The sequence below is a fragment of the Chrysemys picta genome, chromosome 9 (assembly GCF_011386835.1).
Source record: "Chrysemys picta bellii isolate R12L10 chromosome 9, ASM1138683v2, whole genome shotgun sequence".
Taxonomy (NCBI): Eukaryota; Metazoa; Chordata; order Testudines; family Emydidae; genus Chrysemys; species Chrysemys picta.
In genome coordinates this window covers 7,816,793-7,841,374 of record NC_088799.1, presented here as the reverse complement: position 1 = coordinate 7,841,374, position 24,582 = coordinate 7,816,793, and the positions used below count along the sequence as shown (strand labels likewise).

Genomic DNA, 24,582 nt, shown 5'->3' with positions numbered 1-24,582 from the left:
AGCAGCTGGGTGGGGAGCAGGTCAGGCCAGGCAGGAAGGGGAGGTTTGTTTAGCTTCCGGTGGGCTGCTGTAGCCACGTGGAGCGCAGCACTCACCCCGCTCCAACACGCGCTCGGCTGGGACCTCACACAGCCCATGGCAGGGGGCCAGCGCCGCCGCAGCCAGCTGCCATTTCACTCCCGCTTGCTCGGCACATTCCCCAGCTCCCCCCTCCCACAGAGGCCAGGCCAGGAGGAAACGGCTCCTCCTGCCCCAGAGCAGCCAGGATGGGACTTCGGCCGCTGGAGGGGGAGTAGCCAGGCCAAGGGCAGGGGGAGGAAGGCACTTAGCAGCAGCCTGTGAGGTCACAGAGGCTCTGTCTGGCAGCCAATGGCAGAGCAGCCCTCCTGGGGTGCTGGGTACTTCAGCTCAGCACCAGCTGGGCCCCGCAGAAGCCCCCCCGGCCCCCGGGGGAAGGAGAGACCAGCAGCCCCAGCCAAGACAGCAAACCCGACCCAGTACAGCCTGGTATCTCCCCCCACTTGGGCAGTGGGACAGTCCAGGAATCTCTACTTCCCCCTGCACACACACCCTCCACTTGGGCAGTGGGACAGTCCAAGCATCTCCCCCCTCCACACCCTACCCCAGCAGGGCACTGGGACAGTCCCATATTCCCCTCCCCAAGCTGGACAGTGGGACAGTCCTGTCATTCTGATTGCATGAGACAAGGGGGTGTCACAATGCTCAGGGAACTGAGCGCCCCCATTGGCTGAAAACTCCCCTGCATCCGCCCGGGCGTCTCATGCCCCTGCCCTGGCTGTAACCCAGGGTGAGACCCCTTCGGGCAGCGGTGGGACCCCAGGCCCCCAGCCTGTAAGGGACAACCCTGCCCTGGAACCTGGCAGGGGGCCGGGCAAGACAAGCTGGGTTCTATGAGTCTCCACCCTGCCTGCGAGGGGTGCAGCGACCCCCTGAGAACACCCCACCCCCAGCATGGCAGACATCCCCACTGCTGCCAGGGCAGTCACACTCCAAGCCACATGGCAGCTACCTACCCCAAGGGCCCAGCAGGGCACCCCAACCCTCCCCGAGGACACAGTGCTATTCTACTCCTCCTGGTCCTGCAATAGCGCCCCCCTTCCCACCTCCACCCGGTGCAGCGTGCACCACACTCTAAGCCACCCCTGCCTACCAGCCTCAGCCTCGCTGCAGAGGGGTGCCTGTGTGGAGAATGTAGGTTGGGATCCATTGTCTCTGCTATGCCCCTCGGGGCAGGGCAGAATGTGGGTCACCTCTGCCCTAGCTGCATGGAGACCCCAAAACTGCACCATGGTCCCTGGGAATGGCCCAGTCCCCACAACCGATCTGACACCCACACACCACAGAGCCCCTGGCCGGCACCCCACCCCCCAGCACTGCAGTGGGAATTCTGCCTCCCATAACAGGCAGAGCAGGCTGCCCCTGGCACCGACAGCTCTTCCCCCCCATCCAACGTGGGCTGACGCAGAGACAGCTCCAAGAGGCACAGGTGCCTCTTCCCTGCCAGGCTGCCAAGGTGGCCTGCTTCTGCCACGGCAGCACGGTGCACAGCCTGGGCAGATGGGGCTCCCGGCAAACCAGGATCCCCACATACGTCCCACTCGACAGCAGCGCAGGTGCCCAGCTGCCCAGGCAGCCCGGGCCAGGGGAAACGAGGTGGCAGAGGGTTTGAATTACACGCCATTCAGGAACACGTCCCCACATGAGCCAGGGTGGAGCCCGGGGGGGATCTGCCCCCCCGGAAGGGGCCCTGGCAGACCCAAGCTGCAGCGCTCGCAGAGGGCGGCTTAATGCTATAAATAGATCCTGTGCCAAACCTCTGAGCAACAGCATTACTGCAGGCACCGGCTGGCAACTGCAGCACCCACCCCCAGCCGCAGCCGCCGTGACACAGCATGTTCTCCCCACCAGGGAGGACAGGGAAGGTCGGGCCTGACTCTGCAGACACAACCGGGAGCCAGCCACGCACTCCCTCTCCTCACCACCGCCGCCCCCTGTACACAGCCACGCATGGCCCGCCTCACCCCCACCCACAGTCCCGCCCGCTCCCTGCTTAGTGGGGTGTGTAAGGCCTGGCCAAACGGCCTTGCATGGAGCTGGGTTCTGGCCCCTCACTCCCCGCAGAGGAAGCATTTTCAGCTGGGGGGGCGGGGAGGCAACCAGCCTTGAGCCATTCTCAGGCACCCCACAACAGGCTCCATCCCTCACCGCTGGGAGTCACCAGCACAGGGCTCCTGGGGGGAGGCAGCGCAAGAACCCGGCCCCCTTCCCCTTCCCCTCCTTACCGTCTTGCGTTCTCGCTTTGTCGGGATGGGCGGCTGCTGGTTCATCATGACCTGGGCAGTGGGGACCCCGGCTGGGAACTGCTGCACCCCCTGAGCAGGGTAATAGGCACCAGCTGGGAAAGGAGAGTCAGTCAGAGGAACTGGGTGGTCCAATCCCCATTGCACCAGGCAGCAGCCAGCACTAACAGCCTGGAGCCACCCGACACCAAGTGCCGTTCCCCCCAAGGAACCCCCAGTTCGTGGGCCGGGAATTTTGCCAGGCAGCCCCAGCACAGCAGCCCCTCCCTCACAGAGACACCCCCTGGACACAACCCAGGCAGCTCTTGTTTGGCCTTTCCTGCCCAGTGCCACTCAGGGTTGCTGGGGGTCAGAGCTCTCTGGAGCACCAGAGCACTACCCGATGAGCTGCTGCGCCCATAAACACAGGAGGCCCACGGGCTGCTCAGTGGGGCGGGATCCTCTCCCAGCAGTCTCCAGCCCTGGCCAGGAATGTCCCAAACCTGAACAACAGGACCAACCAGCCCTTCCCAGAATTCCTTCCCCGTGATGCAGGGCGTAGCTGAGCTGCCCCCACGTCTAGCCTCCTGCTGCGGAGGGCTAGCCAGCCCCACGCCCACCCCTACCTGGCGGCAAGGCAAGGGAAGCCATCCCACTGGCAGGCAGGAGTTAAACTTGCTACCTAGGTTGCCGCCGGAGCTGGCAGATGAAGCCTGGCGAGAAATCCCTACTCCAGGCCCAGCTACACTTCCCAGAATGCTACAGGACAGCTCAAACTCGCACCCAGCCCCCTTCCAAACCTATCAGGTGGGCAGAAGAGGAAGCCTGTGTGTGTGTGTGGAGTCCATGCCCCATCCGGAGAGACAGGATGACCCAAGCAAGCGCTGGGGTTCAGGTGTCTCCTCCTGCAGCTGCCTTCCTTGTGCCCCAGCTCGGCGGCAGCAGCTCCCCGGCCTTATCTCCCTCACACCAGACTGCACCCGCCCCAGCTCCGCAGAGAAGTGTGTAAGAACCAGAGCTGCCAGCCCACTCTGCTCACACCCACAATCCCAGATGGCTGGAGAGCTGGGGCTCAGGCCCCATATCAGACCCATGGCTGTTAGGCCGGCCAGCATCCCGGCCCCACACAGCTGGACTACAGCACCAGACAGTAGCCTGACCCCCTTGGGCTGAGCCAGGGTCACAACCAGGGCAACATGCCTGGGGTCCCCCAATTCCATGGCTGCTGCAAGGTCCCATGACCCCCAGCTGCAGATGCTGAGCAGACTCAGCCAAACCAGGACAGAACAGGGCAACCAAGAGCCCCAGGAACAGTGATGCGGGGCAAGGAGCCAGCAGCCTGGGCCGGCGGCTCAGAGCCAGGGTGACTCTGAAGTCAGGCAGCGCAAGTCAGATCTGGTCTGTCTCAGAACCAGGACTGGGAATCAGCTCTCTGCAGAGACCCTGTCTCTGCCCAGATCACCAATGGGGGGGCCAGGCCCAGGGATAAGGTCCCCGTGGCACACAAGAGCATGACCTGGGCACAGGAGGGCGCCCAAGGAAGAAGAGTGTCAGCCTCTGGCCTGAGTTCTGACAGCAGCCAGCCTTCCCTGAACGACGGGCCAGACAGATGCCCCCCACACTCCCCCAGCGGGGCAGGCGACCGTGAGATGGACGCCAGCATGGGGAGGGAGAGACAGTAACAGGTGGGAGCCTGGCCTCCTCCCAAATCCAGCACTTTCCTGGGCCCCTAACCCCCTGGAGGCTCCAGATCTCCACACCAAGGGCGAGGGCCTGTCCCACCCCACTGGCCACCCACACACCCCAGCGGGGCACTCGCGGCTCAGGCTAGGAAGCAGCAACGGGGCAGACCAAGCGTGGGGAGTTCAGGCTGGCTAGCCAGGAACTGTCCTGCTAGCTGGCCAGGGTGGGGAGGGCAATAACCCAAAGTTCCTCCATCCGTAGGAACACGTGGTCCTTCCTAGGGCTCGAGGGCCTGGGAAACTGACAAAGGAGGGGAAGTGACTTGCCCAAGATCACCCAGTGAGTCAGTGGCAGTGCTGGAAACAGAGGCCAGATCTCCTGACTCCTGGTCCTGTGATGAGCCACCAGGCTGCCCTTCCCCAGACAGGGACAGAGCCCCCAGCAAGTGCTTGCAGGGGCTCAGCAAGGGAACAAGAGCCCCTCCCATCTGAAGCTCCCGACACCAGCTCAAAGCTGCAGGTTCAAGCCAGCCCTGGTCCTTACAGGCCCCTTGGAGCTTTTCCCCAGCCTCGCTTTCTGGGAGCCAGACAGCCCAGGAACCACACCTCACTGCCCTCATCTTTGCCAGGGTTGGCAGCTGGTGGAGACCAGGAGCCCTGGTATGCAACACCAGGAGGCTCAGAACAAGATGGAGGGAGAGGTACAATTGCCAGCCAGAGAGGATGCTGGGAAGTGTAGTTTCCAAATAGAGTTTAGCCAGCCACCCTCCCTCTCCCCCACCGCAGCTCAGCCTCCCACAGCATTTGTGGCCAGACGGGCTCCTAGAAGCCAGGTCCTTAGAAAACCTTTCTGATGGCTGGTGACCACCAAGAGGGATCCTTGCCGAGGGCGCCGAATGATGATGCTTTGACAGGAAGCAGCAAGGGGCTGGGAAGCCGGCGTGCCAGGTCCCTCCTCTGGCACGTGCAGCCAGCCGCCTCCCAGGATGGACATTTACTAGTGACTCTGGAGGCCTTGTGCACCGGTGAGAAGCAGCCACGGGGCAGAGCGATGCAGCTCCTACCACACAAGTCTGCCAATACCTATAGCCCAGACCCCTTCCCTCCACAGCTCTGCTCATGCCCCTCAACCCTGACCCACAGCTCCCTTTTGCACCTCAGTCCTGGGCCTCGGGCAGGAAGCTGCCACTCCCACCGGCCTGCTGCTTTAGGGAGATGAGACACTGATGAGTCACCTGCCCTGTATCTCCATCTAGGGGCTCCGTGCCCTCTTCACACCCGGCCAGCGCCTGGCCGCAGCAGCCCAGCCGGCCTGCCATGACTCACCCACAAGGCTGCAGATGCCACTGCTGACGAGCTGCTGTTACACAAGAGCATGTGGTCAAGAGATGCTGGGCCCTTTGGCTACCCCACCCCCAAGCTGGGGATGAGACACAGACGGGCCTAGCCTGGAGATTAGCGGCGCCCAGGCCAGCAAGCCTCGGTGTCTGGCTCTCTCCAAGATACTGAATCCCAGGCGGGGAGCAGGGGCTGCACCTACCCGTCTCAGGGGGAGCTCGTTTTGGTGCTGTGTCCAGAGGCGGCCGCTGCCGGGGACGGGATGGGACGCAGGGCCCAGCGGCTCACATTGCTGTGTCTGCAGAGCCGCCCGCCCGGGATGGATCCAGACTAAATATAGTCACAGGCCTGCCGGCCATGTGAGCGCAGCGCGGGGGAGGGGAGGGGCGGCTGGCTGCACAAACCCACCGCTCCACTCCAAGGAAGGGCAACCTGGGAAGGGGGACTGAGGAGCCAATGCAAGGAGGGGGGCACATGGGAGCCCCCTTCCATACTCCCCCTTGAGCCCTCGGCTTGGCCACGCTCCGGGGACAGGGGCCCGTGTTTATTTAGGGAACAGCTGACTCCGGGGCTGCTGCTGCCTGTTTCCTTCTGCAGCGACCAAAGGGCAGGCTGGGGCTAAAGTCTGCCCGGCCTCTCTGCCAGGACAGTTAAACATTAAGCTGCCCTCGCTGGGGGTGGGCGGCCAGGGGGCCCTAATGGGGTGGGCCAGCCTCAACGTTCCGCCCCCTCATTTCAGCCCTATGCTCACATCTCTCCTACCCTCTGGCAGTGCCCCCCTCCTGCAGAACAACGCCAACCCCCCCCACACACACACACTTTGGTAGGGACCAGCTCGGGAATAAGGAAAGGCCCATTTCTAGGGAAAACTCTCATTCCCCAACTCCGGGGTGCTAAGGGAGGTGTGAAATTCTAAACTCAGTTCACACCCCCTTCCGATTGGACGCGCATCCCCGGCACAAAACTAACCCGGCAGAGCTGGGAGTCAGGGGCACTGGGAGAGCTGAGAGCGTGGGAAGCCCAGGGCTGGAACAACAGAGGGGCTGCACGCTGGGATCGAAGGGCATCAGCAGAGCTGCGTGGGGCGCAGTGGGGCCCAGGGCTGGAGGAGCAAGGGGGCTGCAGGTCAGGATTGAGGAGTAGCAGCAGAGCCGCACAGGGCACCGTGGAGCCTGGACGGGAGTAATCGCACGCTGTGTCTGGTTCTCCACCAGTGACGTCCTGTTGTTCAGGTTTGGGACATTCCTGGCCAGGGCTGGAGGCTGCTGGCAGAGGATCCCGCCCCACTGAGCAGCCAGTGGGCCTCCTGGAGCAGCTCATTGGGTAGAGCTCTGGTGCTCCAGAGGGCTCTGACCCCCAGCAACCCTGAGTGGCACCGGGCAGGTAAGACCAAGCAAGAGCTGCCTGGGTTGTGTCCAGGGGGTGTGTCTGTGAGGGAGGGGCTGCTGTGCTGGGCCTGCCTGGCAAAACTCCCAGCCCACAAACTGGGGGTTCCTTGGGGAGGACTGCACTTGGTTTCAGGTGCCCCAAACTCCCACCCCAGACTGAATGGAAGAGGAACGGCGTCCCCGGGGGCCCTTACCGTAGGTGCCAAATTCCGGGGGGTTGGCTCCAGGATAAAAGCTGGGGGCGCCCGGCTGGACTGGGTACTGCTGAGTTGGAACAACGTACGTGGAGCGACCCTGGGTGGGCAGAGAAGGACACGCCGGTTACTGCCCGCCAGGCCCTGGAGTACACATCTTCACGCCACAGAGATTTGAGGGGACTCTCCCAGCAACCGTCACGGAGGGCAGGACCCAGAGCGTGGGTTAGGCTGGCAAGCAGGGCAGCACGCACGCTGCAGAGCAGGAGGGCCTTGGCATCAGGCTGCTGGCCCCATGGGACCTGGCTCAGCGGAGCAGGCAGGCAGTCCCTGCCAGTCCAGCAGCGAGCAGGGCTTGCAACCGCACCTGGCCCTCGAGGCTTCCTGGGGCAGAGGTGACACATGGTGTCACTCAGCACCAGCCTTTCCACCCCAACAGCAGCACGACGGGCTTCCAGAGGGCCTGGGGCTGGGCCCCCTGCATGGAGCAGCAGAGAAAGAGGGGCAGGGTCCATAGGACTTCCCATGGGGGAGCCCCAGAGCCTTCCCTCCCGCTCATAAGATGATGATCTGGTGGTTGATTCTGTCCTGATGACGCCACACCCCCATTTCAAAGACAGTTTGAGCCCTGCGCGGCAGGGAGCAGAAGCCCAAGGAACCCGGTGTCCGGGTGCAGCCCTCACCTGTCCTGGGATGTAATAGGCTCCTTGCGAAGCAGGGTAGGAAATCTGGGAGGGGATCATCATCACCTGGGAAGCAGCTGGATAGACATGAGCAGGCGGGCCGGGCCGGGCCGACGTGTTACTCTGCACTCGGGAAGCACTTGTCGGAGGCTGGGCCCTGCTCTGGTAGAAATGCTTTGGGAGAGAAGGACGGTGGCACTCAGTTAGTCCCAGCAGGGTGCCAGGACCGCCCAGCTCCATGCCCCACAGAGGCAGCTGCTTCCCGTCTCTGCATCCCCCCATCCAGAGGGCTGGACAGCAGCTACCACTACCCCCAGAGCTGGGACCACAAGCAGACAGCTAATGTTTCGCCCCCCAGCTGGGATGGGAAAGGCAGTCTAGGGCAGGAGGTGCGAGGAACTAACAGCAGGGGCATGGCATCCCCACACAGCTTGTGGTGTGCCTCTGGGACCCATCTGACACATGGTGGCCAGGTGCTAAGAGGTGGCACACACGACCAGCTGCCATGGGGTGGCAGGACAGTTTTGAAGCTACCATATGTGTCCATCACAAGTTGGCTGCAATCCCCAGCTGGCTCTTCCCGCCCCTGTGGCTGTGGGTGTCTCAAGGGGTGCAGTCCCCCAGGCTGGCGCAGCTCCATGGACACTGGTGGTGATGGGCTGGACCCTGCTCCCTTCCCCAAGCAAAAATTCCCATAATTTCTTAACAGCCGTGGAAAACTACAACTCACAGATGGCACCTGTAGGGAACCAAAGGAAGTGGGACAATCTATCTCCCCCTATTTACCTTAAGCACAATGCTCAAGTTCCAACCAGCCAAAGGCCACAAGTCTAACAGAGCTGATCACAGCCACTCGCAGCACCCTCAATACAGATGCTGTGGCCTGTGGAGACTACAGGCCCGAGCGAAGCCAGGCAGCTGGGACTGCAATAGAGCACTGAATTCTGGGACATGTAGTCTCCACGAACTGCCCTACAGATGGAGCCAAGCAACCAGCTGGAGCTGGGTGGAATCGCTCTGTGTACTTAGGGAGCACAAGGAGGGACCATCTGATTAACCAGCTGCTGTGGGGGGTGCTGGGTGCATCAGGAAAGTCCAGCCCTGCATCTTGCTCCTAGGGGGTCTCCTTTTAAGTGGGAGCAGCCCTGAGCCTTTTCAGACCCCAGTGTAACGTCACAGGCCCCCTGGGCTTGGGAGGAAAGTTACTGAAGTCCCACCAACAGCCCCACCAGAGTGAAGCATGGCAGATAGTAACAGTGTTCACACATACACACACACCACGTGCCCTGTCTCCCACTCCCCAGCCGAGAGCACCGCCTGAGCAGGGGTAATGAAAAAGCGTTACCTGAAGAGACCTGAATCCTCCCTGTTAGCGAGCACACACACAAGGGGAGAAGGAAGAGAAAAGAGACAGGAGTTACCCACAGCCTCACAAGGTCCCAGACCCCAGGGACAGGCGAGCAAACGCTACTGTGGGGGGAGCCGGAGCTCAAGCCGGAGCTCAAAAGGGCTTTTGGTACAAGAGCCGCCCGGCTGTAAGGGAAGGTCAGAGGGGAGGGCCAGGCGGGAGAACAGTAAAGCAAGCATGTCTCGTGGGCTTTGGAGCCCAATGCGCAGATGCTGCACCCCCGAATGCTCGAGAAGGCAGCCCTGGCACCAGGCGATACCTTCAGGGCCACGGCCCACTGGGCTGGCAGGAGGCTCAGGGACCTAACCCCTCCTCATACGCAAGAGCTGGACAAAAGGACCACAGTGGCCCCTCAACTGCCCCTGCCCTTCCCCAGGATGCTGTGAGCCAAGGCACTTTCTGCCCTTCAGTCCCAGAACGTGCCTCCAGACACAGAGCGTGAGGGTCGGGGGGATCGTTTCACAGCTTGGACTGCCCATTCCAAGGGCCCCCATCCTGAGTTCAAAGGGGGGCTGATGACACCAGCCGATCTGGGACGGGCCTCAGCTTCAGGACCGCAGCTGCACCAGGGCCCATCCCCATGAGCTAGAACTCCCTTCTCCTCCTCCTGTCAGACCCTATGGCGTTCTCCACCTGCACAAGCCAACCCGGCCTTCAGCCAGACTCTAAAGGGCAGGGCAAGCAGAGACGATCAGCAGCTTGTGGGGTGCCCCTCTGGCAAACTCCACTCACGCATCAAGAGACAGGACTATGCAGGTGGTGAATGGGCCTCTCTGCCCTGCTAGGCCAGCCAGAGCCCAAGCCGTGTCTTAACCACGGACCTCGGCCTGACCCAAGACAAAGCAGCACGCACGTACAGAGCTGGCATCCTCTCCGGCCTGTGTCTGATCAGTACAGACAGCCCAGAGCTGGTACCTCCAGGGCATAGACCTCCTGGCAGGCAACGCAGTGCTAGTGCGAAAGAAATGCCAACACGCAGCCCCGACTCAGGAGCCAGCGCACCTCTTCCAGCAAACAACTCCAACCAACCATCCAGCTCCCTCCCCTCCACAGGAACGCTCGGCCCCACAGCAGGGTGTTTCCCAGCCCGTGAACCCCCATGTGCACCCCAGTGCGTCGGACCAGGCGTAGAGCCAACTTCACAGCCGGGGGTGCAGAGGGAGGTGAAAGGTCAGGAGAGGGACAGTCGTTACCAACAAGCTGCCCATCCCTGCTGCCCTCTCCCGCCCCCGCTGCACTGGCAGCGGAGCAGGGACGGGGCTCACCTCACCCTGCAGCCGCTGCGTGGCATGGGAGCCATTTTAGTAAGGGACAGGGTGATTGCTCGGAGGTTACGACAGCAGCACAGCACGGTGCTATCTCAGGGTGCTGCCAGGGGACTAGCCCATCTGAGGAGCAAAGGCGAGACCACCCGTAGGTCAGGCACAGACAGAAGCAGCTTTGTGAGGCAGAGAGGGTTGTGGGGCTGGTAGCAGAGAAGCAGCCACATGCTCCAAGCTTCATGCAGGACTCACGTCAAGGTACAGACGCTGCAGTGAAACTCCCATGGCCTCCTACTCAAGGACACCTCTCCTCTGCCTGGGACACCCACATGGCCAGCAGAGATCCCAGTGCACTGAGCTGTTTGCGTCAGCAGCCCACTGGGCCAGCCAAGCTCCCGGCTCCCCACTCCAGCTGTCTGTCTGGCCTTGCAGAGCCCCAGCATCGGGCTCCTGGCTCACGCGCACTCGGAGTTTGGTGCGACTCAACCAGCGCTCGGGCCCCGCTGTCTTTGCGCAATCCAGTCACCCGCTCTCCCCGTGGTGAGTCCACCACTGGCCTGAGAATGTGGCAGGGGTCCTGGGCCACAAGACACCACGTGAGACTTTGCCAAGCCTTCCTGCTCCTTGCGTTAACCCAAACCAGTTCTCCTCAGTGCTCGGTGCAGCCCGCACCCTCCCACTCCTCTAGCCCCGCCGTTTCCTTGCAGCATCCAGACAAACACCATGTGGCTGCACCCCCGGGGGGCCGTACGGCATGCAGGGGGGCAGGGGCGGGTTAGTACCTGCTGGTGTAAAGCACGAGGCCCTGCTGGAAACTAAGACAGGAAAGAGCGAGGGGAGAGGAAAGAAGAAGCAAGGTCACTTCAGGTTCAGACAAGACTGCGAGGCCTGGGAGGGGGTGGGGGGCGGCTCTGCGCCATGTGCCCCTCCGCAAGGAAAGAGATGCAGGCTGGGAGGACGGGAAGACAGACAGACATCCATCCATCCCCTCACAGCTCCCCTGCAGTCGTCCCCATCTCCCCCTCTGAGCACACGTTCATCCAGCCCCACCTCCTCCACGTGCACGGCTGTGCGCACCGCCGGGCCAGAGCCCCGCTCAGGAGGGTCCGGGTAGCTCTGCCCTCCCTCCGCCTGGCACGCTGGAGCCCTCCAGCCTGACTCAGAGCTGGGGCCAGTTCAGCACCACAAAACCTGCTCGGCAGCAGATCAAAGGCCCCAAGCGCAGCCAGGCTGGCACCCCAGAGAACCACGCAACTGGGAGGCAGCAACCACCCCTGGCCGTCAGAGAGCCTGACGGCCAGAAGGCAGCGGGAGTCCCAGCGGCCCCGCCCCAGTGCCCCCTTACCTGTCGAGGCTGGGAAGGCGTATTCATTTGTGTAGCTTGCGACGGGTTAAAAACCACGGGTGCCGTCTGACCAGGTGGAAACGCCGACTGCAGGGAGACAAGGAAGGAGCAGGTTGGCACGGCAGCTACCGGGGCTCCCCAAAGCCACACCCCAGGGACCTGTACACTGCGCTCCCCGCTGGGCCACTCACTGCACTGCCAATAACCCAGCACCCCATGGGCTCCAGGCTCTGAGCACGCCTCCCTCACCTGGCAAGCCCAATCCTGACCCCAGGACTGGTCAGCAGGGAGATCATCTGATGAAGCCTCAGAGAAGGGCCGGGGGGGAATGCAGAGGGGTCCTACCTGTGGAAGTCCAGGAGAAGGGGCAGGGTGTGGGGCTGTCGGGGCTCCTCCTGTGGGCTGTGGGGCTTTGTTCATTTCATGGGGTGCTGCATAAGGATCCCCGCGCTATCTGCGGACAGAGAAACAAAGAGCACACGCTCAGTAGAGGGGCAAGGAGCCTGGGGTGAGCGGGGCAGAGAGGAGCTGGGCCCAGGGCAGGGAGTTCGGCAAAGGCAGCTCCGGCAGGGGCTGGCTGATGACTTTGCAGCCTGGGTCTGCGCAAGTCCGTAGCACACGCAGGCTGCCCTGGGGCCCGAAGGTCTGCGTGCCAGGACAAATGAGCCTCAGACTCCAGCTAGCCAGTACAGTCCAACTTGGCAGCGGGGTTTCAGGCAGAGATCGAGCTGCCCCAGGGACTGTGGTGGCCAAACAGCCGGAGCCAGGCACAGGCAGTCACTGGGCGAGCGCCCGGTAGTGATCCCCGCAGGAGCGCTCAGTGGGTGCCACTCAGCAGGGACGCTGGTGGTCTAGAATCCGGGGACCCCAGCCCAATGATCATCCCTAGACCAGCGAGGCCGGAGCCCCGCTGATCTTCTCCCTCAACCTTTTCCCTGCTTTCTTCACGTTCTCCTGTCTCCCTGCCCCACCCTGGCCACACCCCACCAACAGCAGTAAGCTCCGGGGTGCCCTCAGTACCTGGAAATACCCCTCACCCCCTCCTGTGGTAACCCCAACCAAGGGGGGGGGCAGGAGAATATCTCAGAGCAGCCTGTACTCCCAGGCACGGGCTCCCCTGCAGCCCCCTCCCCAACGGAAACAGCCAAACATTTCAGGAGGTCGGAAGTGCCACAAAGCCAAGAGTTTTCCCCAAAGCAGAGTCATTAAAGACAGCTCCTGGGGAAGAGTCCAAACAGGCCCCAAGGCGTGCCCCCCGCCCCCCAAGAATGGACCAGGCCACAATCACTGGTTACAGGGAGGGGAAGCCGAGAACTCTCCCAGCTTTAAGGTCCTTAGGAGCTGGGGGAGACACCACTCCCGCACACCTGGAAACTGGGTGAATCCCTACCCTCTGGCTACAGCCCCCCCTCCCCCAGTGCTCAGTTCAAGCACTGCAGGGGCCCCTCCATAACACACCCCAAGGGCTGAGCCCGGGGCGGTTCCCCCCAGACTTGCAGAGGGCATGGGGGTGGCAACTTCTCTTGGGGATGCAGCACGCCAACCCCCTCCCTCCAGAGACCACTAGCCACAGACAGTTGGGAGCCGCATGGACCCAGGCCTCCCCAACTCAGCAAGAGTGAAGAATCCACTGACCTAGGCTTGAACCCAGCTCCAGGGACCTGCCTGGGCCCATCTACACAATAGGGGCAGACCAGGCCCCCTGGCTCAGCTCCCCACCAGCTCATTACCTGCCCCATCTGCCTGCAGCATCCGCAGGCCAGACAAACATGTTTCTAGGAGGAAGGAGGCCATGCTGGGAACTGGCTCCCCAGAGCATGGCAGCATCACAGGGATTCTTGCTGGGAGCTGCCCCATAGCCAGCGTTCTTGCCCTGCTCCCTACTGGGCAAGGCTGGGACTGGCACCATGAGCAAGGGCTGTGCTCACCCATAGCCAGAGAGGGGTCTGCTGGGGGGAGGGGGGGAGATTCTCTGCCCCGTTCTCGCTCAGTGCCGGATCTGGAGAGCAGCAGGGAGAGCCCAGACCTATCTCCGATGCTGACAGGCCTTGCCCCAGGACTCCCTGGCTGCTCCCCCCCCCCCCCCTTGGTTACAGTGCAAAGGCCACAGTGACAGACCCGGGCGCAGAGAGAAGACCATTGAATCCCGCTGGAGCCCAGCACCGCCACACGAAGGTGCCCAGCCAGAGGCAGCAGGCGGCCCGGGCCAGCCCTGCCAGGGAACCTTCCCCAACCATCCAAGCCAAACAAACAGCCTGGCTCTCGCTGTAACCTGATGCTCAGAGTCAGCATTCCAGGCCTGGGGGAGACACAGCCAATGCAGACAAGGGGGCGGCCATCTCCGCGCAGGGGAAATCCACCACCTCCAGCCCCTCTCCCAGCGCCCCTGGGAATCACGGCCAGGATCCCACAACAGCCTGGGTCACATAAGGGGGGAAAGAGCTGCAGGCCCAGTCCATGGGCCCTGCGTTTCCTGCATCCTCCCCACTGCTCTCAGCTCTGACCCCTGGAGTCCCACTGCATTTCAGGAGCCTTTCAACCGCTGCCGTCCAGGGGTTTTTAAAAGCAGCCAGGTCCTTGCTGCCTGCCTAGGATGAGCAAAGGGGCCAGGAAGAGCCCAGCCTCCCCCAGGAATCAGCACCAAAGCCCTGCGGAGCAGGACCTGCACGGCCAGAAGCAGGTGGGTGAGCAGGCCCAAGCCCCATGCATGGGCACCCTGCGTGACCAAGAACCCACTCAAGGCCAACTTGAGAAGGCTGGCTGCAGAGTGGGCTGGGGGTGGCCCCGGGGTGCCTGGGTTTGGGGATCTGCACACCATTTCCGAGGGGCAGAGGTGCCCACTGAGGTCACTGCCATTCTCAGCCCCGTAGCACGCAGCACTGGGTCCAACGCCCCTGGCACAGGCAGTCCCTCCTCCCCCACCAAGGACTGGCATTTCAGAGGCTGCCTCCTGGCCACTGGCAAACACCCTGACCCAGCACCCCAGAGCGCTGACCAGCCCAGGACGTGCCCAGAGCTCAGAACTCAGCAGCTGCCAACCCCAGCCTGGACGCAGCCCTGGAAAACGTGACACAGCAACAATCTTACCCGAGACCTCAGGAAAGAGGGTGCTGGATGGGACTGACCAACCCTCTCTAACTCCCCTCCTCCACCTCTCCAGGGCGGAAGCCAAGTGCCCAGGACATGGCTCTCTGCTCTGGGCCCCTCCCCTGCAGCCTGGCAGGGTGCCTGGAGCACATACCCAGGCTCTCAGCCCTTCCCGGGGGAACACCGAGCTTGGGGCAATTGTAATATTCTTTTGGGATAACACCAGCAAGTTACTCAAGAAAGGGGGAGAGACTTTGGAGCTCTGAGAAGTTCCTGACTGTGCAGTGACACCCCTCACCCCCCAGGAATGGGGGAGCCCAGGTCTCGCAGGCCTCTCCCCACCACAGCTCTGATCCACCCTGCAGCCAGATAGAGCACCGGCCACTCCCCACGGAGAGTCAGAACACCCTACCCGGCCAGCCTGGCATGTACACAGTGATCATTACAGCACCATGAAGGGAACCCCCCACTGCCACCCCAGACACACACACGGAGACACACACACACACACGGACACACACACAGGAGACACGAGGATACTCACCCCTGCCCTGCCCGGGAAAAACCTGGGCAGGTTGAGCGGGTCTGTAGAGACCTTTCATCCGACTGACTTCAAGAGAGAGGAAAATCAGCCTGCAAACCTGCCCGCCAGCGATGGGGAGGGCCGGGCGAGCCAAACATGGGCAAGGCAGGGGAGAGCCCCCCACCCCCACCCCAGGGAGGACGGGAACATGCCAGGAGCTGCCAGTGTCAGATCGCACAGTCTGCTGCAGTGCAGAGACACCGAGAGGGAGAGACAGACTGAGGAGCCAAGGAGCATCCGAAACCCCACCCACAGGCAGAGCCATGCGGCCTCGGCACTGCCCAAACCAGTCAGAGAAACCCGTCTCCATGCATGAGTCACTCGCGCTGCACACGCTCCCCGGCAGGCAGGCAGGCGAGGAGCCGAGCCCCACGCCAGGCGCTCCCTGCCCTGCCTCTCCCCTCGCCATGCAAAGCAACCAGACACCCACCTGTGCCAACGGCACTCACGCAGGCTGGAGTCAGACAGACGCTGCACGATTCCACCAGAGCTCCACCCAGGCTTTTCCCCCCAGCAGTCTGCTCCGGCAAACCAAGGACCCCCCCCCAAAACACCTCTGCCCTCCGAGAGGAGAGGGAGGGTCCACAGGGGGCAGTGCAGCAGCATCACCCTCCTCCCTTGGGAGCTGCAGGGGGGAGGGGGGGACTGGAAGGCAGCCCGGTACCGAAATGCGCAGGTGACACTAAATGGGGGAGCTGCAAACTGCAGCCAGGAGGGAGGACGGTGCAGAGGGGCAGGAAACCGCACCAATGCCACCTGGGAGATGGGCAGCTGGGGAGTGGGGGGAGGGGGACAGCACATCAGGGAGGAGTTTGCAATAGGACAGGGTTGCAAAAAGCCCAATGCAATTTGGGGCTGCGTATGCCACGGCCTCCCGTGCAGGAGCAGGGTGGGCACCGGACCATTCCGTATGGTGCTGGGGAGACTCCCCCCATCCCCACCTCAGGTTCCCGCCCTCAGCTCTGGGACCAGGCCACCGGGAAGATGTAAGTGCCCCGGGGCTGAGGGCCTGCCTTGGGAGGGCAGAGTCTAGCTCACCAGAGGGGCCCAGCGGCAGCCTGCAGACATCTGCCAGAGGCAAACCCCCAAGAAGAATCATTTGGGGAGGGGGGGTAAGAAATCACAAAATGGGCACTCCCCCTCCCCCCACTGTGCAGGCCCCTCCCCACAGATGCAGGGAGACTTAACCCTTCAGTAGCCAAGGCCTTTACGTGGCCCTGACCCTCCCATCTCACAGGTGGGGAAACAAGACTAGACAGAGAGCCTGAACACCCCCTACCACCGCACTCAGGCCTCTAAACCACACCTGCCTCCCCTACAGACCAGGGTGCAAATTCCTTGGCCTTGCTAAGCCCGGGCTTGGGTATTTATGGAACGTGGGGCACTATCACCTCACCTCCCCCGCAGCAGAGAGGCTCCTGGGACCCTGAAAGCCCACATTCAGTAGAGGACCATATCCCTGAGGCCAGAAGCCACCTTACAATCCTCAGCCACCCTCCCTCCCCGGGTGCAGCTCACTGCACCAGTCAGTGGCTGTTCCCGGCAACTGGTGATGCTAGATTGTGTAATGCTAATCCAACCTGGCGGGCCCACTCCCAACGCCAGGTCGGGGCAGTGGGAGGAGGATGCCCGCTGCTCTGCACTTGGGGACCCCACCCCGTGGAGCACTGTGTGAGCTCCAAGCTGCAGGCAGGCTCATGGAGCAGCTAGGGGTCTCCAGGCAGCGGGCCCTGCCGCATGCTAGGGAGACACCAGAACTGTGCTCAGGGCCTGGTCAGGTTCTCACGCACACACAAAAACTTTCATAGAATCATAGAATGTCAGGGTTGGAAGGGACCTCAGGAGGTCATCTAGTCCAACCCCCTGCTCAAAGCAGGAGCAATCCCCAGACAGATTTTTGCCCCAGATCCTTTAATAGCCCCCTTAAGGATTGAACTTACAACCCTGGGTTTAGCAGGCCAATGCTCAAACCACTGAGCTATCCCTCCCCCCAAGACTTTAGCCACTCAAGGTCTCTGTCAGCCCAACAGCGATTAGACCAGCCTTCCACGTTAAACAAACACCTCAAAGGTTATGTCCAGAGCCCAGCCCACAAGAGCCCAAGCCCTAACACTGCCAGCTTGTCCTCGCCTACCCCAAAGATGGGCCAAGGGCGCAGATCCCCTGGGCCTGGCAGGTTAAAACCCCATCCAGAGGGGCAGATAAAGGGCACTGCTGAGACTGACCCAGGGTGGCAGCCCAGGGAATAGGCCGGCTCTAGCAGCCAGGCCCCCTGGCTCCTCCGGTGAGGAGCGCATTCACCCCCCCCCCCATCAATACAGAGATTCAAAATCCACCCCAGAGTAAGCAGCAGCCTGCAGAACTGGTGTCCACCCCACAAGCTCTCCTCCCCCAGCCTGGGGTGTGGGACTGTTTGTCAACCCTTGATTTTATGACAAGGCAAGCTTCTCTGGGCAAGGACAGCGTCCTACTCGCCTGCGAAGTGCTGTGCACAATGGGCCACGCCAGCTTCAGGGTGACGCAGCCCCAGCGACATGGCCCCGTTGACCCTGCCTGATCAGCATCCCAGCCACGGCTCATTACCAGCTGTACCTGGGCAGAACTAGACGTGGCCGCGGTAGGGTTCGTTGTACTCTAGTGCCCCCCATGTTCCCAGCAGGATCAGGGCCCCGCTGGGCAGAGCACTGGACAGTAGGGATGTAAATCTCAGTTTAAAAAGTTAACCGAGTAAAATTATATTGTTTAACCAGTTAACGGCGGTCGCTCCGGCTGGCCTGGCATGGTGGGGGGTGGGGTTGCAGCCCAGCCAGCGCAGGGCCGCCAGGGTTAACAGTTAAGATCAGTTGACCGTAAGTCTAGTTAACCGCTTAACCTTTTACATCCCTATTGGACAGACAGCAAAATATTTACAAACTAGCTAGATCCCAGGGCATCCACCTCTTCAGAGTCCTCACAAATCTTTGCTGATCAGGGGGCTCCTACCCACCCACTCCGGCAGAACTGGGAGAAGTTCTCCCTTACTCAGGACCTTCCCGCCCTTTCGCAGGGTTGAGATTTAAACCAGGCCCTTAAGCCCCCCACCCCAGTGACTCTGCCTGAGAGGCAAGAGGAGAACCAGGGTCATGAGGAATTACAAAGGGTTTCTATCTCTTCCACAGATGCCCCACACCGGAGCATCACTGCTTTCTCCGGAGTCACTAGGGGTGAGGAGAGAGGAGCAAGGCTGCTGCAGCCACACCATTCCTCCTCCTGGACTGCCTAGCATTAGCAGGTGCTCAGATCCACCCCACTGCCTGCTCCAACCCCACCCTCTGCTCCCCACTAGATCAGGGCTACCCTGCGTGCTCAGTCTCATTTAGACTGGGAACTCCTGGAGGCCAGGGCTGAATTCCCTGCTCCATACAGTGCCCAACCCACCAGCAGCTCTTAATAAGCCAATCTCCTCCCCTAACCTGAGCCAGGTCAGCCAGCCATTTGAGAAAGCAACCCCCTGCGTGGGATCAATCGCTGGAGCTTGCCGATCACTTCCTAAGGGGAGGCAGAAAAACATCCGGCTCCTTAGGTAGTTATTTTAATTGTCTGCTAGGTTCACCTGAAAATAGCTCTACTGCCGCTTGGATGAGAGGGAAGGCGTTAACCTTCTTTGTAACAACCACCCAATATGCAATTCGTATCGAGGCAAACAGCTTGCTCTCCAGTTTACAGCCCGGCTATTTGAAGTGGCTAATATATGACCCCAATGTCTGAAATATAATGGAAGAGAGGCAGAGGATTAACCTAGTCAACAGGGGCGGGGATTGCATCAGATCCCAAAGCAAGCAGAGTGGAGACCTCCAAAGAGAAGCTGGGGGGGCACGTTAAGAACTGGTGCTGAACCCAACACCCTAGCATGGCACTGGAGGTGCCGACTTTGAGCAGAAATAACCGAGGCCCACAGCACTTTTGTGAAGAGGCTGGTTTGCCCAGAGTCCTGATCACACTCTGCCCACCACAAGTTCCCCCCGGGGAGCTTTTGGGAATAACCCTTCCTGTGCTTATTCTAGACTGGAGGAGGGGAGGACTGGCATGGGAACCCTGCCCCTCATCCCCAACAGACTCCCACAGAGGAGGATGGCAGCATCTAGGCCCCGCCTCTGCTCCTTAGAGCAGCAGAGCCAAATTAGCATGAACGCAGTGTCTCTCTGCTCCTCCACAAGCAGGAACCAGGAGCCACTGTTGGGGGTGGGGGGAGGAAGCAATGTGCGTCTCCTCTCTCTGTTCCTCGCAGAGGATAATGCTTGGGCTGCTCCTGCAGGTAGCACATCCCTGGCATTGCTGTGCCCATTGGACCAGAGTGAAACGGGGTTGGAACGGCACAGCCACCATCTTAGAGAAGAGGTTACACCGGGATTGGGGGCGGGGGATGGGGATGTTCTGGATGAGAAGGGGTGTGGGCACCATTCACCCATGTTCTTCCCTGCAGCCCCTTCTGCAGCTCCGAGCCCAGCAGAGCGAGTCAGGAACAGGCCTATGGAACAATGGTCCCTCCCTACTCTACAGCGCCGCCCCCTGGGTGTAGCAGAGTCAGAGACGACCACTTTAGGGGCCAATTTTATTCTGGTGCTTGTCTCTCCCATAAGCCCTGTAGGGCCAGTCCAGCTGCAGGAGAGAAACTGGATTGCGGTCCAGCAGTAACAGAACAGTTACTGAAATGCAATAAGTGGCATGGGGCTCCACAGATGCTCATGGGGGGCAGAGCTCAGCCTGCAGGCGGTACACACCAACCTTGTGCCCCAGTCCGAAGCCAGGAAGAAGCTGCAGGGCAGTGACTTTACTTGTCAACTGAGCCCCTTTGACCTGGAGTCATGGAGAGGGTAAACAGGGAGCCCCCAATGCCAATTTCACATTAAGTCCCCTTCAACGGTGTTTGTGGCAGCCCCAAGACAGTTCTCACAAGAGTCACAGAATAAATAAGCCCCTGCTACCCCGCATACATAGCTGCAGAGATCAGACCAGAGGACATCCCCCTCTCACAACTTCAGACACTGCCCCCTCCCTGGAAAACATGCACACCCCACAAACCAAGGGTTCAGAAAGCAGGGCAGCAAGAATCCCTATTTTTTTTCCGCTCTGCTTTGATACAGGAGCGCGCCCGTGCCCAGGAAAACATCTGAGACACAACCGGGTTTATGGAGCAAAACACAGACAGGAGAAGGGTAAATATCCCCCCGGGGAAGCCCGGCTTTGAATTCCCCCTGGCCACTGTCCAGAGACTTTAGGGGAGCAGCGCGCTGCGTATGGCTCACGAGCGCTCAGTGGGCACAACGTGATGTACCCAGCGAAGATGAGGCAGAAGCACGTAGGACCCAGGCCTATGAGCTGTGGGCACCTCACCAGTCACCACCAGGGCAGAGGGACCCCAGAACCTGCATTGCCATATGCAACAAGCAGGCGTGGGGACATACCCCCCTCCCAGGGGCACGGGGACCCCACCCGAGAACAGGCTCCTCGGGGGGCCCCAGAGCCCGCTCCCCCAACAGGCGCCCCCTCCCACTCGCCCGGGCAGCACTGGGCCGCCCACCCCGGTCGGGACTGGGGCCGGCGGCGCAGATCGCCCCCCCCGCACCAGCGCATGGAGCCGAGGGAAGGCCCCAGCCGGCCCGCGCCGCTCCCAAGGCCGGCGGCGGCCTCTGCCAAGGACACGTGTCACTCCCGGCGGCGGCCATCGCTTCCCGGGAGAGGCCCGAGCGGGAGCCGGCGCCTCCGCACTACGGACGCGGGGGGAGGGAAGCCAGAGCCGGCGCCGCAGATCGTGGCCGGGCCTGATGGAAGGAAGCCGGGCAGCGGGGACACGTGGGGGCCGGGCCTAGACACCGGCTTGGGAGAGGCCGGGGCTGGGCCTACGGACGGGGGGAGCCGAGAGCACGTGGGGGCTGTCGCTAGGTCCTGGATAAAGGCATTGGGGGAGTGGCCAGGGATGGGGGAGGGGGCTAGAGAGGCCCATTCAGGCCCCTATAGACGCCGGATATTTAAGGGGAGGGGTCAGGTGGGTGGGTGCGCTCAGGTCCCTATAGCAGAGAGACGCTAGGCATTGTGTGTGTGGGTGGGTGGGTGGGAGGGGGCGCCGGGGGCTCAGGCCATTATACGCACCAGGCAATTGGGGAGGGAGGGGAGACACAGACGTGGCATCCCATACGGGCATATACGTACCACACGGAGGCAGGAGGTACACTCGGGGCCTATAGACGGCAGGAATTTGGGAAGGAAATGGATGCACTCAAGCCCTATAGGCAGCGGGGGTGGAAGGGGGAAGCGGGCGAAGTGCGTTAAGACCTTATAGACACCATAAGGGGGGGGGGCGATTCAGGCCCTATAGACAACGGGCCTTTCCAAGGGGCAGCTGGGATCAGGCGTTATAGACAGCAGGGAAATAAATCAGGCCGTGTAGATACTGGGGGGGGATTGGGGAATTTCGGAGATTTGGGATCGGGAGGCAAACCAGGGCCTACGAATGTGCGTGTGGACGGTGGGGCGGGGGCCCGCAGGCCCCACAGAAGCGGTGCGGGGAATTGGACGATCGCTGGGGGGAGGGATCAGGCCCCATATGTTGTGTAAGGGGGGGGGAGGACATCCGGGCGGCGGATCAGGCCCTTCGGAGCCGGAGACAGCGGGCCCGGTGGGGCCGGGGCGGAAGGAGCGAGATCCCGGTCTCTGCCCTTCTAGGCCGAGCCCTAGGCCCGCGCAGGGCCGCTCCCCCAACCCCCAAGCCGCGCGCGGGCGCCGGGGGCTCCATGCGGCCGGGCCGGCCCGGGCAGCGACCCCCCTCCCCACGTGGTGGCCGGGCCGGCGCACATGGGCCGGGCGGGCGCGGGGCCGGGGCGGGCGGCGCGGGGCCCTGGGGCGGCGGGGCCGGGCTCCCCCGGGGGCGGATGGCGGCGGATTGCTCGGGCCCCGCTCCCGCCCCGGCATGGCGGAGGGAGGCGGCGCCGCCCGGCCGGCCCGCCCCGGCCCCCGTTACCTTCAGTCTCCTTCAGTCCGAGCGGCCCGACGCAGCCGCAGCGCAGCCCAGCACGACCATTTCCGGAGCCGCTCCGCGGGGAGGGGCGGGGCCAGGCCGGTCACGGGGCGGAGGAGGGGGCGGGGCCGGCTGAGGCCGAGCTGCGCCCCTCCCCGCCCGCTGCGGGACCCGTGTCATGTGACCTCCTGCCCGCCCCTTCCGGGGAGCCCGGCATTTCAGTCATGTGACTCGGACCGCAACAGAACCTTTATCATGTGACCTGCCGTCAACCAGTGCCCTTGGTCATTAGCGGCGTTCACGTGATACGACGCACTTCCGGTTCCGACCTTCCCGCTTACATGTGACAAGCACGTGTGAGGTGTGGGAGGATGGGGTGCCCCAGGCACTCTGCCCCGACTTGTCACCCTCCCCCACACGCACCTCTCCAGGGTTTAGTATCCCCCGTCTGGCACTTGCCCCCACACACGTCCTAGGTTTGGCACAGTCCCCCCCGCACACACTTCCTGGGCTTGCCAGGGTCCGGTTTTCTACCAGAACACCCTGGCGGCTCCAGTCAGCACCACTGACCAGGCCGTTAAAGGTCTGGTTGACGGCGCAGCGGGGCTTAGGGTGACCAGATGTCCTGATTTTATAGGGACAGTCCTGATTTTTGGGTCTTTTTCTTATATAGGCTCCTATTACCCCCCACCCCTCTGTCCCGATTTTTCACATTTGTTGTCTGGTCACCCTAGCGGGGCAAAGGCAGGCTCTCTGCCTGCCGTGGCTCCGTGCAGCTCCAGGAAGCAGTGGCATGTCCCCCCTTCCGGCTCCTCCATGTAGGGGCAGCCAGGGGGCTCCACAAACTCCCCCACCCCAAGAACCAGCTCTGCAGCTCCCATTGGCTGGAAACTGTGGACAATGGGAGCTGTGGGGGCAGCACCTGCGGACAGGGCAGTGTGCAGAGCGGCCTGGCCATGCCTCCATGTAGGAGCCGGAGAGGGGACATGCTGCTGCTTCCGGGAGATGCTTGAGGTAAGCGCTACCTGGAGCTTGCATCCCTGATGCGTCCCAACCTCCAGCCTCAGCCTGGAGCCCCCTCCCATACTCCAAACCCCACAGCCCTAGTCCGGAGCCCCCTCTTGTACCCCAAATCTCTCATCCCTGGCCCCACCCTAGAGCCTGCACCCCCAGCCAGAGCCCACACCCCAACCCCTTGAGCCAGCCTGGTAAAAGTGAGCGAGTGAGTGAGGGTGGGGAGAGCAAGCAACAGAGGGAGGAGGGATGAAGTGAGTGAGGGCGGAGTCTTGGATAAGGGGCAGGGCCTCAGGGGTGGGACAAGGGTGTTTGGTTTTGTGTGAGTAGAAAGTTGTCAACCCTAACACCTCCCCTTAGGTTTAGCACTGTCCCCAGGCCTTGCACCTATTTCACACACATCTCCCCCTAGGTTTAGCACCTGCCCCCCACCTCCGCCTAGGCTTAGCACCCACCCCCCACACTTTCCCCCAGGTTTATCCCTCCCCCAAGACCACACACACACTTCCCCCTAGGCTTAGCATCTTCCCCCCTCCACCTCCTCCTAGATTTCGCACTCCCCCCAAGCCTTGCACCTATTCCCACACACACTTCCCCCTAGGCTTAGCACTCCCCACCCAGACCTGGCTCTCTGCCCCCGATACACCCCAAGGCTTGGTACCCTGCCCACACTCTTGAGTCTGATGCCCTCTCCCCCACATACGCACATCCTAGGCCTGGCACTCTGTGCCTTCCCCCTACCCTGGCACCCTAGACACAACGACACACACATTCCCCAGCATGATGCTGCCTACCACCAACCCCCACAACACACACACCCATCCATCCATGTCTGGCATCCTGCCCTTTTACCACTCATACATCTCATCCCACCTAAAGGCTGGCACCCAGCACCTCCATCTTCCCACATACATCTCCTCAGGCATGACACTCTGTATGCACTTCTGTTGGTGGAAGAGCCACGCTTTTGAGCTTCACAGAGCTCTTCTGCAGGTCTGGGAAAGGTAATCAGAGCATCACAGCTAAATACAAGGCGGAACAGATTGTTACGTGTATTAGATCGGGGGCTGCCAAACATTGTCGTGGACACTTCTCTCCTCTCACAATCATGCTAAGCTACCCCCGTCCCAGTCCCGTCCCATTCATGAACCCATAATGTCATGATGGTCTTTACAGTTGCTCACATGGAAAAGTAACAGGAAACTACTTATGTAGCTTTAACTTCTAAGGGGATTCAGCACGTGGAAGTGAGGAGCGAGGACCCACCTGGCCCACCACTGATTCACAGCCAGTCTGAGAACCAT

The 24,582-nt window shown here is 61.9% G+C and overlaps 1 protein-coding gene across 18 annotated transcripts in view; it reads right to left on the bottom strand.

The window, feature by feature from the left end:
* EIF4G1 (eukaryotic translation initiation factor 4 gamma 1) overlaps positions 1-22,410 on the bottom strand; it is a 46,000-nt gene extending 23,590 nt beyond the window's left edge. For 6 of the 18 annotated variants that reach the window (XM_065557661.1, XM_065557663.1, XM_065557662.1 and 3 more), the window contains exons 1-8: positions 22,268-22,410; positions 11,946-12,054; positions 11,601-11,687; positions 11,038-11,070; positions 8,931-8,951; positions 7,586-7,759; positions 6,903-7,002; positions 2,304-2,416 (exon numbers count right to left, since the gene is read on the bottom strand). In XM_065557661.1, the coding sequence (XP_065413733.1) occupies positions 2,304-2,416; positions 6,903-7,002; positions 7,586-7,759; positions 8,931-8,951; positions 11,038-11,070; positions 11,601-11,687; positions 11,946-12,020 (603 nt within the window). In that variant the 5' untranslated portion in view covers positions 12,021-12,054; positions 22,268-22,410. Of the gene's footprint in view, positions 1-2,303; positions 2,417-3,100; positions 3,227-5,522; positions 5,648-6,902; positions 7,003-7,585; positions 7,760-8,930; positions 8,952-11,037; positions 11,071-11,600; positions 11,688-11,945; positions 12,055-15,231; positions 15,462-22,267 lie in introns of those variants that run through there. The other 12 variants (XM_065557666.1, XM_065557669.1, XM_065557668.1 and 9 more) reach the window with 8 other exon arrangements.
* Positions 22,411-24,582: the final 2,172 nt, after the last annotated feature.